The 17,171-nt window shown below is 44.5% G+C and overlaps 1 protein-coding gene across 1 annotated transcript; it reads right to left on the minus strand.

Annotated features, from left to right (window-relative positions):
- Positions 1–2,925: 2,925 nt before the first annotated feature.
- LOC137790017 (myosin heavy chain, fast skeletal muscle-like) lies at positions 2,926–16,932 on the minus strand. Its single transcript, XM_068583951.1, has 38 exons — positions 16,729–16,932; positions 16,504–16,647; positions 15,586–15,742; positions 15,474–15,501; positions 15,266–15,380; positions 15,018–15,110; positions 14,829–14,892; positions 14,657–14,755; positions 14,461–14,564; positions 14,247–14,385; positions 13,950–14,068; positions 12,860–13,009; positions 12,612–12,782; positions 12,230–12,536; positions 11,773–11,861; positions 11,587–11,674; positions 11,376–11,493; positions 11,186–11,309; positions 10,488–10,624; positions 10,084–10,339; positions 9,752–9,994; positions 9,490–9,666; positions 9,264–9,409; positions 9,089–9,179; positions 8,623–9,012; positions 8,421–8,547; positions 8,224–8,342; positions 7,761–7,957; positions 7,463–7,646; positions 6,967–7,132; positions 6,660–6,784; positions 6,252–6,560; positions 5,960–6,163; positions 4,506–4,631; positions 3,773–3,943; positions 3,480–3,680; positions 3,274–3,405; positions 2,926–2,966 (listed from the first exon to the last, which is right to left on the minus strand). Exons 1-38 carry the CDS (start codon positions 16,930–16,932, stop codon positions 2,949–2,951), a joined length of 5,832 nt encoding a protein of 1,943 aa, XP_068440052.1. The 3' UTR covers positions 2,926–2,948.
- Between the last annotated feature and the right edge of the window lie 239 nt (positions 16,933–17,171).

Here is a 17,171-nt window from a genome sequence, read left to right on the forward strand (position 1 = left end):
ATGATTTAATAATCATACATTACACGGTATATATATATATATATATATATATATATATATATATATATATATATATATATATATATATATATATATATATATATATATATATATATATAGTGTGATGTGGTTTTTATGCAATGCTGCTTTTTTATATTCTATTTTTATATTTGTATATTCTGTTTTTATATTCAATTTTATTTTGTGTGTTTAGTTTATTTTATTTTGTGTCTGTAAACTGTTAGGCACTCTAACAAATGTAGCCTTGGGGATTAATAAAGTTAATAATTGTCTATCTGTCTGTAAGTTTTAGTGTGTAAGATTATACCGGAAGTTCTGTTTGTTATTATAGTGGGCTTAACTCTCACGCAATCTGCAGCTCCCAGCTCTTCTTTATTATATTATAAACGCGTTTTAGATGATGATGATGATGATGATGATGATTTAATGTCGAAACATTTTAGAATTCGCTCTCGTGGCCTCATTCATATTAATACAAATAATTATAATGTTCATTTAATTTTGGTTTATGTATTTCGTTGTTAAAAAATAAAACAGAGAAAAAAAGGTTTATTGGGCTTCTATTTGTTTGGGGAAATAAGACATGGGTGTTGTTGATAATGATGATGATGATGATGATGATGATGATGATGATATCATAGTTGGTTAAACAGAACTAATTCAGAGAGTACAGGAAGGGTTAAATAAGCACACAGTTCTCTTTGCTGTCCGGTTGTTTAACTCGTTGATGGATTTCGTGAACAGCTTTGAGCCAAAGTCCACTCACACTGGAAGAACTTTGCCCAACACACAAAAGCTCAAGAGTGTCTCATTGTCCCTGTTGCTTGGTGTGGTGACACACCACTGTGTCTTCATGACGACAGCCTCACGCCGCAGAGAAGGGTTTATTAATGTGGCTGCAACGAAGCTCAGATCCTGCTGGGATGGAACGAGAGCTGGCCAGAATGACCACCAGGTGGCGCTGTCATCTTTCATTAATCCATGATTCATGACACTGTCATTAGTTTTCTTTCTGGCCTGAGAGACATTGTTTTGAGACAACTCCCCGTGAGTTCAAAGAGCTCCACTTCCTCTCACGCTCCTTAACCCTTGACCTCCCTGATGCAACAACACGTACGCCGACCTGGACCTCCGAGTGCAGAGCTCAGTCTCCTCACGTGGGATGTAAAGATGCAAACTGTGTCAGGAAGGTATTATCAAGATGCACATGAGGCAGCTCATGCTCATGAAGCTGCAGCATAAGTTACCATGTTTTTATCTGCTAAACATGTGAAGGACTGGCTGCCGGCTGGAGGAAGCTTCCTGCAAGAGAGGACACATTAGATTAAAGCTCACTGCGAATGCACAGAGAATAGATCACATGCATGGACGACATCATCTTCTTGTCCTTTCAGGTTCCACTTCCAGGAATTATCAAAGGTGCAGCCAGAACATCTCCTCGTGGCTGATCATACACACTGAAAGAGAGGTCGGGCATTTTAAAGTACTTTAAAGCTGCCCACACATCCACTGCATCAAAATGAGACAGAAGCTCCACAGAAACACAGCGAGGCCGAGCTCCTCCTTGTGGCACTGCACCTACTGGCAAGTCATACTCACAATATGCAATACAGCTGTGCAATGCTGAATATTGTTTTGCTTCTACTACATTTCACTTCATAATATATTACATGTATATACCATAATGCACCAGCCTTTGTGTATTTATTTGATCATATCATACACTGTTGTGCCACCATTATGAGACTTTACTTTGAGGCAGCACTGTTAGTCTAAGATAAAACCCTGAACATGCACACCTCTCCTGAGTGATTCTAATTAACTGGAGAATACACTTTTTTCCTACACGTCGATTGTAAACTCTTAAATATAAACAGGACCCATTAAAAATGGACGCGAAATGTAACTCAGCAACAGCCTAAAAAACGTTGGACGTGCCTGGAAAACCTGCAGTGGGAGGCGTCCAGGAGGCTTCCTGATGAGAACCACAGGAAGGAGGAGCACCTCAACTTCCAGGTCCCTCCTGATGTCCGAGCTCCTCCCCCTGCCTCTCAGGCTGAGACTCGTCAGGGTCAGTCCTGACTGGCGCCGTGGCGCCAGGCCACAAGGACGAGCTCGGCCTCGCCGAATTAAATATGAGATGAAAGTTCAGGTGAACGTGGTACAGAGTCAGTAGTCTGTCAGTATCACAGACAGTCTGCTGTCGCCCCCTGCTGGTCACTCTGGAGGCTGCGCGCCGTGCTGGGGTTCATTTCAGGTAACATGTTCATAAAGAGCTCAGATTGCTTTATGATGTGCTCAGTTACTGAATGCACTCTACATGGAGATTCATGGCAAGAGTAACATCCAAATGTCAAAAAGGTCTGCACTCATCCACAAGACGGCCTCATTATCACAGTTAGTTGGCAATTTGAAAAAAAAATATTTCATTTTATTTTAAAGTATTTTTGTTTTGTTGGAAGTGGAGTCTGTCTTGAAGTCGTCTTCCAGGCGGGCTTCGACCGCTCACCTGGGTTCTCAGGATGAGGTTCCTGCGAGGCCTTTGAGACAGAGACGTACGTGTGAATGTCAGCAGGCGTTCTGCAGGTCGGCCCTGATCTCTGCAAACAGCTCCAAGTGAGCTCCACACAGAGGGACTCGCTCTCCTTCTACCAACTCAGCATCTGCTCGTCTGACTAGCTTGTTAGCACTGCAACGCTACTGACTTTAACACAGCAGGAGCCACGAACAGCATCATTCACAGTGTTAGTATTCAGAAACATGTCTAGATGTGTGGAATATCTAATGAAGGAAAACAATGGCAGACAAAGCTGATGCTTCACACAACTTTATTCTGCTAACATCTCACAGCAAAACGACTCTGAGGAGTCTCTACTGGCAACAAGAACGTATCATAGAGGAGGTCTTCTGTGTCGTCGCTGCCGGGTCTACTGCGATTCAACAGCCTGGAGGAGAGGACCATGAAGATGAGCTCTTGTTCCCAAGAGGAAGAGTGATGTCATGTCAAAGCAACCTTTAATTGTGACGTCAATTAAATAAAGTTTGTCCAAAGACACTTTGAATACAAAAAAGGAAAACGTGTGATAATTAATAAACATTTGTTTTTACCAATATGATGTTTTTAAAATGTATTTCTTTGATTTAGTTTCTTGTTTAATTAATGATGTTAAACATGTTCTAAATAATTGTACCGCTCTGACCCAGGAAGCCAAAAGGGTCCCCAATAAAGCGACGTCAACTCAACCGCGTTACCTTTCCAAACTCTCTGCTCCTGCTCCTCATCTTGTTGACCTGGGACTCGGCCATGTCTGCCCGCTCCTGCGCCTCCTCCAGCTCATGCTGCACCTTCCTTAGCTTAGCAAGCTGAGCGATGGCGTGCTCCTCCTGTTGCCAAACGGGAGAGGATGAGCTAAAGTCATGAAAAGAACAAATGTGGTTGATCCTAGCAAAGATCTTACGGCTTCTTCATTCTGCCGCTTGGAGGCCTTGACTTTGAGCTGCAGCTTGTCCACCAGGCCCTGCAGCCTCAGCACATTCTTCTTGTCCTCCTCCGTCTGGTAAGTGAGCTCCTTCACTCGCCTCTCATATTTACGGATCCCCTTGACCGTATCAGCGGCTATTCTCTGTTCGCGCTCCGCTTCAGCCTCCAGGTCACGCACCTAGAGAAAGCCCAACCCCACAAACAAAACCTCAGCTGGGTTTCTTTTCTGCCAGCAATGCTCCATTACTCTCTTATGGACACGTGTGATACCCGAGCCTCCATCTTCTGCAGCTGTTTCTTTCCCCCCTTCAAAGCCAGGCTCTCCGCCTCGTCCAGGCGGTGCTGCAGATCCTTCACAGAGACCTCCAGGTTCTTCTTCATCCTCTCCAGGTGGCTGCTGGTGTCCTGCTCTTTCTTCAGCTCCTCTGCCATCATGGCCGCCTGCAACAACACAGCGAGTTCAACTGGTGTTTGATTTATGAGTTGTCAAAAACAAAAGCCGGATGCTTGTATGATCAAGCCGGACCTGACAGGAAGAGAAGAGAAAGAGTCGGTCTGTGGTATTTTCTTGGATCTCTTAAAAGCAGTGGTGAATTGTGTCTGTACGACAATATGTTAACACCAACGCGATAGAATCTAAAAGTGCAATGATACAGTTGGATTAAACATGAGCGGGGAAGAAATGACTTGAGTCGCATTAATCAGATTTCTTTGGATTTTAATTTGAAAACTCACTTGGAAAATGTATATTAGTTTTGTTTGCTAAACGTTAGCTAATGTCTGATATTCTTCAAATGTTTGCCTTCATCTTGAAAGTAAAGTATACATTTTATTAACCTTAACCTTTCTTTTAATAAAAAAATGCAAATAATACAAAGAAAGCGCAACTTCCATAAAGAACAGACTACTACTCATCACCGTTTTTATAGTTATCGATCACGCTGGATGAAGCTGTAAGATGGATATAATTCAAGGTAAGAGTAAAGAAGTGTGTCATATTTACATCAGTGATGGCCTTCTTGGCTTTTTCCTCTGCGTTGCGAGCCTCCTGGACTGCATCCATCACCTCTCCCTGCAGCTGGCTCACATCTGCATCCAGCTTCTTCTTGGAGTTGAGGAGACTGGTGTTCTGCAGCCAAAGGACAGCTGAGGCTAGGTGTTGTAATGTTTAGAAACCAGCACGAGAACGCTAGATTTTAGAAATGAGTTGTTTGTCAACAACTCTTGTCCAATGAAGCGACAGCACGCGCAACAACAGTTTCTTAATCTGGCCAGAAAGTCTCCAAATCGACAACTCAGGCGGCCATTCAGGCCTCCTCCAAAGCCCCTCCCCCAACACGATCTGATGGTTGTATAGAAGTCTATGCTTCATGTGTTAAAGCTGCATTCTCTCTCCTGACCACCAGGGGGCGACTCCTCTGGTTGTATAGAAGTCTATGCTTCATGTGTTAAAGCTGCATTCTCTCTCCTGACCACCAGGGGGCGACTCCTCTGGTTGTATAGAAGTCTATATAAGTGACTCTACTTCTCTCTTGATGTATTCCCTCAGTAAATATTGTAAACATGAGTTTATGCCTCAATCTCTAGTTTCTAGTCTTCTTCTATACAGCAGGATGTTCATTTAGTACATCATGAAAGATTAGATAAAGATTAGATAAAGATGAATTCTGGTGATGATGATGACAACCAAATGACCAAACTCCAGTGGTGAAGAGCAGTCCATGGTTACATCTCAATGACCAGGCCCAGTCCTTATATACAGTCTACGTTGATAAATCATAAAAAAGTGACTCATACTTCACAAAGTCATGTCCATTAGCATTTGTTTGGAGTGTTGCTCTTGAACACGTTCTACAATTCCCTCTTCTTTCCGTCCGTTTGCGTCTCACTGCTGCTCTGTTAGATTCATTTATATGTTGTGTCACTGCTGCTCTGTTACATTCATTTATACGTTGTCTCACTGCTGCTCTGTTAGATTCATTTATACGTTGTCTCACTGCTGCTCTGTTAGATTCATGGATATGTTGTCTGACTGCTGCTCTGTTAGATTCATTTGTACGTTGTGTCACTGCTGCTCTGTTACATTCATTTATATGTTGTGTCACTGCTGCTCTGTTAGATTCATTTATACGTTGTCTCACTGCTGCTCTGTTACATTCATTTATATGTTGTGTCACTGCTGCTCTGTTAGATTCATTTATACGTTGTCTCACTGCTGCTCTGTTAGATTCATGGATACGTTGTCTCACTGCTGCTCTGTTAGATTCATTTATACGTTGTGTCACTGCTGCTCTGTTAGATTCATTTATACGTTGTCTCACTGCTGCTCTGTTAGATTCATTTATACGTTGTCTCACTGCTGCTCTGTTAGATTCATTTATACGTTGTCTCACTGCTGCTCTGTTACATTCATGGATACGTTGTCTCACTGCTGCTCTGTTAGATTCATTGTCTCACCTGAGAGTGCAGCAGCCCGACTCGCTCACAGGTGTCCGTCAGTTCTTGTTCAGCTAATTTTCGGTTTCTTTCGGACTGCTCCAGAGCAGCTCTGAGCTCCTCCATCTCCGCCTGCATGAGGTTGTTCCTGCGCTCCATGATGGCCACCTGCTCCTTCAGGTCCTCCTGGCTGCGCAGAGCTTCGTCCAGGTGAAGGGTTTGCTCCTGCAGAGACACCAGCAGGAACAAGTTCATCTACCCAGAATGCCTCTTAAGAGCCAATAACCTGTGTTGAAGCTGCACAACGTTTCACTTTGAGGTGGGCCTGGATGTTCCTCAGCTGCTTCTGGACTTCAGCTGCCTGTCGATTGGCATGGCTCAGCTGGATCTCCATCTCGTTGAGGTCGCTCTCCATCTTCTTCCTGATCCTCATGGCATCGTTCTTGCTGCGTGTCTCTGCATCTAAGGCGGACTGGATGCTTTCCACGATGCGCTGCTGGTTGTGTTTCTGCTGCTCCAGCTCCTCATCCTTCTCCGCCAGCCGGCGATCGACCTCTCCTTTGATTTGAGTGAGCTCCAGCTGGATACGCAGCATTTTGGCTTCCTCGTGTTCCAGTGAAGCCTTGGGCACAGATCAAGATAAGAATACATCAAGAAACAAGCATGAGCCAAAACACTGATGTATGAATCAGAATATTTGCTTCATATTCGGTGACGTCACCTCAGCTTCCTCCAGCGCAGTCTGGATCTCTGTCTTCTCAGCCTCCGTTTGTTTCTTGATCTTCTCCAGCTCGTGGATGGCTTTGACGTTCTCTCCGAGTTGTTCAGTCAAATCAGAGATTTCCTCTGAAAACATTTAAAAAAACAACAATTTAACAACCGAATAATTAGACAAAAGAATAATAGCTCTTATGATATTCACTCCTGGACCCCTCGTGAGAATGGGACATCAAGTGACATGAACACAACTTTCATATATCAAACATTTGTTTTAGAAAGCATTATTATTTCAGGGTAATGCCTCGCACCCTGCAGGTTTTTATTCTCTCGTTTGAGGACCTCCAGGTGCTCCAGAGCTTCCTCATAAGAGTTCTTCATTTTGAAGAGCTCAGTGCCGAGCGAGCGAGCCTCTTTCTGGGATCCGTCCAGCTCGGCCTGACTCTCTTCCCACTTCTGCTTCCACTCGGACAGAATCTAAGGAGACACAAGGTAACGCACAAGGTGACCATGAGTCTGAGTCTAACGATGTTGTAGGGAATCACACACATGGTAGCTGTCATTGCTCATGCTCATAACCTGCTGATTCAGCACTGCAAACACACTTCTGCTGCTGCAAGAAGCAGTCGCCTCACATCTTCATGACCTACACATAGCAGGTGTTTAAAGCAGCAAATACCAAAGCTTCCATGACTGAGAGTCACTGCTATGTTGGCTTGTATAATAAGCACCCCAGACTGAACAGCAGTGTTACTGACTCTTGGCGTCTGAGGCTTGTTGTGAGTCTTTACATTCGCTTGCTGCTACCTTATCAAAGCTCCTCTGCTTCTTGTCCAGGCCAGCTGCTTGAGCATTTGCCCTTTCCACATCCACCATGAGGTCCTCCACCTCTCCTTGCAGCCTTTGCTTCGTCTTCTCCAAAGATGAGCACTTGGCATTCACAGCCTCAACGGCTTCCTCAGCCTCCTGCAGACGTTGGGCAAGCTTTCTCCTGAGCAAAACAAAATAAAGTATGAGCCAATATCGTCATTTTCTTACATTGCAGATATCACATATCTTATGTTTTGATCTGTATTTCTTATCTGTGTAGAAGAGTAACTCTCACTTGGCCTCCTCCAGTTCGTCATTGCGCTGGATGGCATCGGTCTCATACTTGGTTCTCCACTGGGCCACCTCACTGTTGGCCTTTGACATGGCTCTCTGGAGCTCGGCCTTGGCCTCTTGCTCCTCCTCAAACTGCTCCCTCAGCAGATCACAGTCGTGACGGACGGACTGGAGAGCGTGAGCGAGGGCATTCCTCGCCTAAAAGAGAGGCAGATGGGACTTTTAGATGTTAAAATGTATCTGGTGGCTCATATGCTAAGCTAAACTAATCTACTGGTGAAAAGTCTGACTATTCCTTTAAACCTCCCTGGTGGCCATAAATATGAACTGAAACAGTGAAAAAGGCCAAATCCCTTCGCCTGGCTGAGCCCATGATTTCAAGTGAGCTATAAGCTTCTGGCTAGTTGGTAAGATCATGAATGTCACAAGCATTGTTTAGTTGTAAAGTACACAATGAAACAAACCTTTGTTTCTTCTTCAACATGCCTCTTCAGCTCCTCAACTTGCTGAGTGAAGGCGAGCTTAGCCCTCGACATCTGGGAGAGCATCGCTTCCTTCTCGTCGAGCAGGCGGGAGAACTCGCCTGATGGAGAGGTTTTAGAAAACCAGGTCAGGAAAGACAGAAAAGAGTTGAACTATTTCAAACCAGTTGACTCCATACCGTTTTCACTCTGAAGTCTTGCCCTTTGAGCATTCATTTCAGTGACCAGACGAGAGCTCTCCTCATGTTTCATCTTGAAGTCACTCAGTTGGTCTTCCAGAGAGTGACACAGCTTCTCATTATGAACCTGCAGTATTGATAACAGTGATGAATGGAAAGGTTCCAGGTTGTACTGATGACTCTTCTGGACTGTCTATCTTACCTTACTCTTGACCATGGCCTCTACGTTGCTGGACAGGTCGTCTATCTCCATCTTGCTCTCGCTCTTCTCCTTCTCCAGCTTCTGCTTGACTCTCTGGAGGTTGTCAATCTGCTCTCCCAGCTCCGCCACGCTGTCGGCGTGTTTCTTTCTTAAAGCTGCAGCGGTGGCCTCGTGGTGAAGGGTTGTCTCTTCCAGGTCTCGTCTCAGTTTCTGAAACTCGACCTCTCTCTTTTTGTTCATCTCTATCTGCGTGGCGGTGGATCCTCCGGCCTCCTCCAGCCTCTCACTGATCTCCTCCAGCTCCCTGGAGAGATCCGACCTTTGCTTTTCCCCCTTGGCCCGAGCGACCCGCTCCCCTTCCATCTCCTCTTCCAGCTCTTCAATGCGGGCCTTGAAGCAACAACAGACTGAGATCATTCATTGGCTTGCAGTACATTGTCAGTTCACCCTCCAGTTGTTGAAGTACCTGAAGCTCCTTGATCTTCTTCTGGGATTGCACAGCCACACTCAGCTCGTCCTCAATTTTGGACACAAGTTGGCTGAGTTCAAAGTCTTTCCTGTTCAGCAAAACAACACTATATAGTTAGAACATTTGCTATGGACTTAGCATGACACTGAGACACTGCTGCGTCAGTTCATACTTTTTAAGGCGCTCCTCCCGTTGTTGCTTGTCATTTTCCAAATCTACTATGGATTCTTGAGTTAGTTTCAGATCTCCTTCAAGCTTCCTTTTGGCTCGCTCCACTTCCAACCGGATCTTCTTCTCTTGTTCCAGAGAGCCTTCAAGCTTTCACATGGAGAGCCAAATTAGTAGAGCATATGCTCCATGTATGCTATCATTTCCAAGAGGTAAGGCCCATAGCTTACGTCATCAACTTGTTGCTCCAGCTTGACCTTGGCCTTGGCCAGACAGTTGACTTTGTCTTCCTCTGCTTGCAGGTCATCCAGTGTCTGCTGGTGGGCCTCTTGCAGCGCCAGCTTCTCCTTGGATAACTTACTGACGGTATCATCGAGAGATGACATTTCTTCTATCAGATTCTTTACCTGAATGTGTGAAAAGAAGTAACTGGGTTAGTAATGCTTGGGCTGCTGTGTTTGGTGTTCAGATAACAGCCAAGCAGAAACACACTTTGTTTTCAGTGGCGTGTTTTTCCTTCTCCACTTTAGTCAGAGTGAGCTCCAAGTCATCGATGTCTTTCTTTAACTCAGAGCACTCGTCCTCCAGCTTCCTCTTCTTGGCGGTCAGTTCGGCGTTCACCTCCTCCTCATCCTCCAGTCTCTCGCTGAGTTCTTTGCTTTTGGTTTCCAACAGAATCTTGTTCTTAATCAACCCCTCACATCTTTCTTCTGCATCTGCCAGACTCTCACTTTCCTGTGCAATAAAAGAAACAGAGTTTGCGTTTCTGTTGCCTGCAGTTCTACTTTCTTACAGCTGTTTGAGGAAGTGTTTTCTCTTCTCACCGAGTGAATCTGCAGACACAAGTCGTTCTTCTCCTGGAGCAGGGAAACCATTTTGGCTTCCAGTTCCTTCCTCTTAGCCTCAGCTTTGGCTAAATCCTCCTTACACTTGGCAAACTCCACCTTCATGTTGGCCATCTCCTTCTCAGTCTCAGCGCTCCTCAACAGTGGCTTGATCTTGAAGTAAAGCTTCATCCAGGGCCAGTGTTTTACATTCATGAAAGAGCGGATGTTGTACTGGACAATGTAGATCGATTCTCTGAAAAGATGGAGCTTGTTCTTTTTAGTTTTTCAAAGTAATGAAAACATATACATTGCAACTAAGCAGCAAACATGTAATCTAGTGAGACCGACAGTCCTTGATGTTCATGTGACTGATCTGAGATCCTAAGCATAATTATGATTACCTCCTTTCCGTCATTTTCTGTAAGTCCTTCCTTTTGAGAAAGCCTCGACACAAGGCTTGAGTAATGGTGATGAGAGAGGCCAGTTTCTCATCCCTCATCTCCTCCAGTAAACCCAAGAGCCCTGCTTTAAAGAACACCTACAGGACATACACATTTGGTCATACGCTCAGGTACTCTTTGAAGCTCCATCAATAAACCAGTTTATACATCAATTTGTAACAGCTTCAGCATGTTTGACATGATTAACCCGTCAAAAACTGTGGATCCAGTTCTGCCTCCAGACCTCCTTTTCTCCTGTGTTTGAGTCGTCATAGGAACCTCAAATTAATTACAATACTTGAATTTATTGTGTGTATTTGTTCAGCAAAGGCTTAGGAAATAAATGTATATCTACAAAAAAATAAATCACTTTTAAAAGATATTTTGATCATAACTATGAACATCCAGCATGATATGATCCAGATTCCCCAAAAAAGCCTCCTGGAGCGTCAATAAGACCTTTATGGAAATATTAGGACCTAAAGAATCAGAATAAAACAAAACTCTGTCCTGTAAGGAAGGAGTTTCAATGTGTCGTATGGGCATGCTGGGTATTAAAACGGGTGCGGGAGGATTTTCACACGGTTTCCAAAAGGTTAATGTATGTTTCAGCAGTTAGGTTGTAACACATTGAGGCCCTCTTATTGAAAATACATTACCTTGGTGTGCCCGAACTTATACTGCGTGTGATCCACATTGATGGACCCCAAGAGCTTCTCAGCAGCTTTCTTGTTGTCAATGAATTGTCCCTCAGGTATCACACTGGCATTTAGTACTTTGTATCTAGACGACAAACGAGGGAGAAGTCAGTTGTTTTTATTCGTCACAATCTCCTATACTGCTTCTTACCTTTGCTTGAAGTCCCCGTACAGGATCCTGCTCGGGTAACCCTTCCTGCAGATCCGGATCCCTTCCAGCACGCCGTTACATCGCAGCTGATGGATCACCAGATGATGCTCCATAATCCCTAAAAGTCAGCCAGAGCCACGATACAATCATGGTGCTTGAGATACTATGGAAATTCTCAGATGAAGAGCGTTTGTAACATGAACTGGATTACCTGGAGTCTTAGTTTCATTTGGGATCAGACAGCGAACAAAGTGCGGATGGGTGCTCTTGAGATTTGTCATGAGCTTTCCCAGGTTCTCCTGTTAACGAGTAGCAGTGTCAATAGTTTCTTACAGTCCAGTGTATCAAAGATGAATCATTGCTCACAACATGTTGAGCTATTTTACTCTGCAGTTACCCTGAAGAGGGCTGACACCGTCTGGAAGGATGAGCCCTTCTTCTTCGTTGCTTTCTTTACAGTTCCACCACTTCCTCCACTCTGGTGGTCTGAGGGGACACATGTTTATGAGCATCATGAAGCTGAACAGAAGGGCCTTTACTGTCCTAAACACTCAGACATTCATTAATATAGCAGCAAACAATTATTATCTCTGTAAAGATAGAGCTGAATTACATCTTCCTGACCAGAGGAGGAAGTGGCGTTCCCTTCTCTCTTGATGACATCGCTCCACCAGTCATTGTTTCAGTACATTGCCTCTCAACATGGTGACGGCTGAGCCGCTGGCTCGCAGCTAATGGTGCTAACATTATAAACATCGCTGACAGAGCTGCGACGCGGTCGCTCTGGACCGTGTTAATACAGGTAACAGTGCAGAGCAGCGCGCGAGCCAGTGGGAGATCACAACAGTTCTCACCATCGGATGCAGAATAGGTGGAATAGAGGGAAGCCAGCAGTTTGAGGCTGGCCTTCTGGTAGAGCTGGACCACCGTGTCATTCAGGGGGTCCTTGTTCTTGTCCAACCAGCCCGTGATGCTGTAGTCCACAGTGCCGGCGTAGTGCACCAGGGAGAAGTGAGCCTCGGCCTTGCTTTTGACAGGCTTGGGCTTCTGAAAGTTGTTTGATTTTCCAAGATGTTGGTCATACAGCTTGTTTTTGAAGGTGGTGTCTGATGCCTTAGGAAACATACACTCCTCTTCAAGGATGGAAAAGATGCCCATTGGCTGTTGAGGAAAGTCAAAACATAAAGAAACACATCTGTTCCTATAACGTTGTGTACATCACTGGAATGAACCAACCTTTTCAATGAGTTCGATACAAGCAGCCAAGTCCATTCCAAAGTCGATGAACTCCCACTCGATGCCCTCCTTCTTGTACTCCTCTTGCTCCAGCACGAACATGTGATGGTTGAAAAACTGCTGCAGTTTCTCATTGGTGAAGTTGATGCACAGCTGTTCCAGACTGTTGTACTGCAAAACACACCATTCACTGTCAAACTGTATTCCTCTTAAAAAGACAGTCGATACACTGCTTCATGCAAACTTACATCAAATATTTCAAACCCGGCAATGTCCAAGACTCCGATGAAGAACTGCCTGGGCTGCTTGGTGTCGAGCATCTGATTGATGCGGATGACCATCCACATGAACATCTTCTCGTAGACGGATTTGGCCAAAGCACCATTAGAGTTGTAGACCTGGACCATGACGCGGGGCAGGAGACCCAATACAGGAAATACATCATGTCTTCAGAGGATAGATGATTTATTATGTGATGTTGAACATAAACAGTATTCTACTGAAGCGGCGCTTCAGTGCTCTGCAGTTTACCCTGCAGCGTAAAAACTTCCACATTACACGTCAGAAATAGATCGATAAGATAATGAAAGGCCCGGTGAAGTGAAAATGTATTTTTCCAGTTGTATTCCCGTATTTATTTCGTAATTATTCATTTATTCATGTTAAATGCAAAACATATGTTTAAAAACATCAATATTAGAATATAAACTCTGTCTCTATAACACTGAAATATTTTGTTCAGAAAAATATTCCTCAAGGATTTTAAAAGTGTAAATAAAATCTCCAGAAGGGAAAAGGTCACATGGTGATAAACAGACAACACACGTCTTTACTTTGGCACTGAGCTAAAGACGGACTCGTGGTCGATGACATCAAGCCGCCTCATTGAGCCACTTGTGAGCAAACACCTTTTCTTAGACACATGAAAGCTTCACATTTCATGAGAGAGGTATTTAATATCCGAGAACAAAATTGGAAAGGATTTTACTTCAATCCACCGCTGTAAGATTCAGTTTACTGTGAAATCCTTTACAGTGCAGAAGCTTAAGACACTCTGACGTCTATGTCACTGGGTTGTGAGAGGAAACAGGCACTTTTCCATTTTTGTATTGAAAATAGTTTCTAAATATGTAATTCCTGGCCAGAATGGAAAAAGTGATCAATTGCAGCAGTTCAGTTTTCATGTGTGCACATAGAACTTGAACAATCATTATTTTCAGACTTTACCACTAAATGATGTGATGGTTACCTGCATGCAGTTCAGGTTCTCCAGGAAGAAAACACACCTTTGCATGTGCATAAATGATGTAAAAGTTGTTGATTCTAACATGAACGTACCTGCTGAACGGTCTGTCCTTTGGTCACATACTCATTGCCAACCTTCACTCTCGGGTAGCAGAGGGCTTTCAGCAGGTCTGCAGAGTTCAGACCCATCAGGTACGCCGCTTTGTCAGCCACTGAAGGACAAGATGAAGTTACACAGCGGTACAGCAGAGTGTGATACACCAGGAGAAAAGAACAGGGATGATGTGGAGCGGTGGATAGAGCACTGTGAGGACTGAACTCCACCAGCAGGTCCTTCTGCAGGAGGCAGACCTATCCATATCCAGATACACATAAAGTATATGAAGTTACCCTCTGTCCCGTCTGGCTCGGCCTGCTCTTCTCTCTGCTTCTGCTTGAACTTCATATTCCCATAATGCATCACAGCACCTGTCAGCTTGTAGATGCCGATCCTCTCGTCTGCAGAGAAGCCTAGCGTGTCGATAGCGCTCTGAAAGTACACGGAGGTCTGACGTCAGGCTCAGTGCATGAAAATGCAGAGAAAGAGGTTGAAAGGACGACTCACATCCGTGGCCATGAGTTCTTCACTGTCGTCAATGCTGGCCACGCTGATCTCCCCCTGGCTAACAAACGGGTAGTCGTAGGGGTTCGTGGAGATGAGCAGAGTCTCTGGATGGAAATAATGTGCACGTCAGATCCAAGCCTCACAACAAACCATACATTTGCTCGTTGAACTGTGACACTCTGCCTCCGCGCGTCACCTATGAGCTCCGGCTTCTTGTTGGACATGACCTGGTAGAAAATATGGTAACTCCTCTCTGCTGACAGCTGAAACGTGACTCTGGATTTTTCCAACAAATCTACAAAAAGAGAACAAGACTGACTTAAACTGAAGACGCTCACTAAATATTACCCGTCTCCATTATGACTCACAAGTTTCAATATCAGCGGAAGCCAGTTTTCCTGAGGTTGCAAAGTGGATTCTTATGAATTTGCCCTGAAAAAAATAAATAAATAATATCTAATATATATATATATATGTGTGTGTGTGTGTGTGTGTGTGTGTGTGTATAATTATTGACAAAGAAATGATCATTGACAAAGTGCTCTCTTTTCACACACAAAACGTGAGGAATTATCATTTCTGAGAGTTTTTGCATTTCCAAAAGCCTCCAGCAGCGGGTTAGCAGAGATGATCTGGTCCTCCAGGTTCCCCTACAGCAACAGAAAGAACACAATACAAGATGACAAATGCAGACAAATCCATGTCAGACAGACATAAGAGATAAAACATAAAGTTATTAGTAGACCCCTTGTGCTACTAGTCAAGAGACCATAAAGTCATTGTAATCATGAACGAATGTAATTACGTGTAGTTTTCCAGAGGCTGCAGCATCTTTTTTCCGGTCCCCACACCCTGCGATTGTCGCAAAGTACTGGATGACCCGTTTGGTGTTGACCGTTTTCCCTGCACCAGATTCTCCACTACACCACGAGAGACACACAGCAGAAGAGTTTCAGTTCCTCTTTGAACTAAACGCCTCAAAGATGGAGCATGTGCATCAACATGCAGCTTACGTGATGAGGATGGACTGGTTTTCTCTGTCTACAACAAATAACAGCACAGTAGTCACATTAGAGAGGCACCGCTGTACCAGTGCTGCTGTAACAATGCTGCTGTTCAGCTTACCAGTGAGCATGAACTGGTAGGCGTTGTCAGAGATGGAGAAGATGTGGGGCGGAGCCTCCTGCCGCTTCTTGCCCCTGTAGGCCACCACCACTTCTTGGTTGTACACCGGGAGCCACTTGTAAGGGTTCACCGTGACGCAGAACAGCCCAGAGTACGTCTGGAACACAGCACATCCGTTTGATTTGCAGGTTAAAAGATGTTTAGACGTCAGTTTTGAGATATTCACATTACATTTTGGATCCGGTCGGACCGGCGGGCCAGCAGGCCGAGGAGCATCAGTTATGTTCTCGTCTCCTTTCTTCAGGGTGTTCTGGTCACAGCTGTGCTTTTATTAAATGTATGTTGAGTTCACTTTGCTCTGTCACTCTCAGACAGTCAGAGTCTGTAATATGGTGAATAAATATGTTTGATTCATTGCTTACATATTTTTACTTGTGTTTTTATTTGTTCTGAAATAGCTGTGGTTATAACCAGCAGCAGGAACGGCATTAAGAACAACTGCATTATTTTATTTTTGTCATAATTATTCAATTGTATTATCATTTTATTGTATTATACCTCCTGTCTGTAGGTAGAAGGTGTGTCAGCAGCATTTCAATGACTACATTTGATTTGCTTCTCATTAAAATATATGAATAGTGAAATCTTAAAATAAACTTCAATAAGACCCTTTCCAGACTAAGTATGCGAGTTAATACTGCTACTTCAGATAGCTGCATGGAGCTGTCAGGTAGTACCTGTATAGTCTCATCATATTCTTGATCTTTGCTAATGAAAGTGCATAAAAAGCTCTAGTGCCTTCGTGCAGGCACACATACACCATGGACCCAAACGTTGGTGTCCAGGGTGTCGGTTGAGCTCCTCTGGTTCTGTGTGGGAATGATGATCATCAACTACAGTCAATCTCACACGACTCACATAGATCATCCACGCTGCGTATCGCTCTTTGAGGTTGTACAGCACCGCGGCCTCGTTCAGGTGGGTCATCATGGCCATGTCCTCGATCTTGTCAAACTTGGGCGGGTTCATGGGGAAGTACTCGTCTCCCTCCACGACTACGACCTGCGAGGAGAGATGTGCCCTTCATCAGCAGAACAATATGGAGAGCGTTTGGGTGATTTGTCTCGTCCACACATGACGCACCTGTCCTTTATTAGTTTTAATTGTGGCTTTGCTGCCGTCTCTCGCTTGCAGAGTGCCTTTAACAAACAGCTCCTTTAAATCCACCACATACACTGCGGTTTTAGCATCAAAGGGTCTATTTTGGGATTCGATCCTCTCTCGTTCGGGTCTCCTCAGGTACGGGGCAGCCGTCCCAAACACACTCATTTCAGCATCAGACGTCATCTCTGCAACACACCCCAGAGGGGACTGGCAGGGCCAGGGTTTAAGGTTAGCCCTGCGGTTCTAATGACTGCAGAATAGTCAATATCAGTCCTAATAATCAATATCAATTCTTACCTCTGTGGGTCACAAGGAGTCTGCTAATGTATCCTACACCAGACACCTGAGTCAAAAAGAAGATGCCAGCCGAACAGTGAAGTCAGTCACTATCACACCCGACAGCAGTGAACCAGGAGCAAGTC

This window comes from Clinocottus analis, unplaced genomic scaffold (genome assembly GCF_023055335.1).
Source record: "Clinocottus analis isolate CAN_PGR_092001 unplaced genomic scaffold, fCliAna1.0.p SCAF_19, whole genome shotgun sequence".
NCBI classification, from domain to species: domain Eukaryota; kingdom Metazoa; phylum Chordata; class Actinopteri; order Perciformes; family Cottidae; genus Clinocottus; species Clinocottus analis.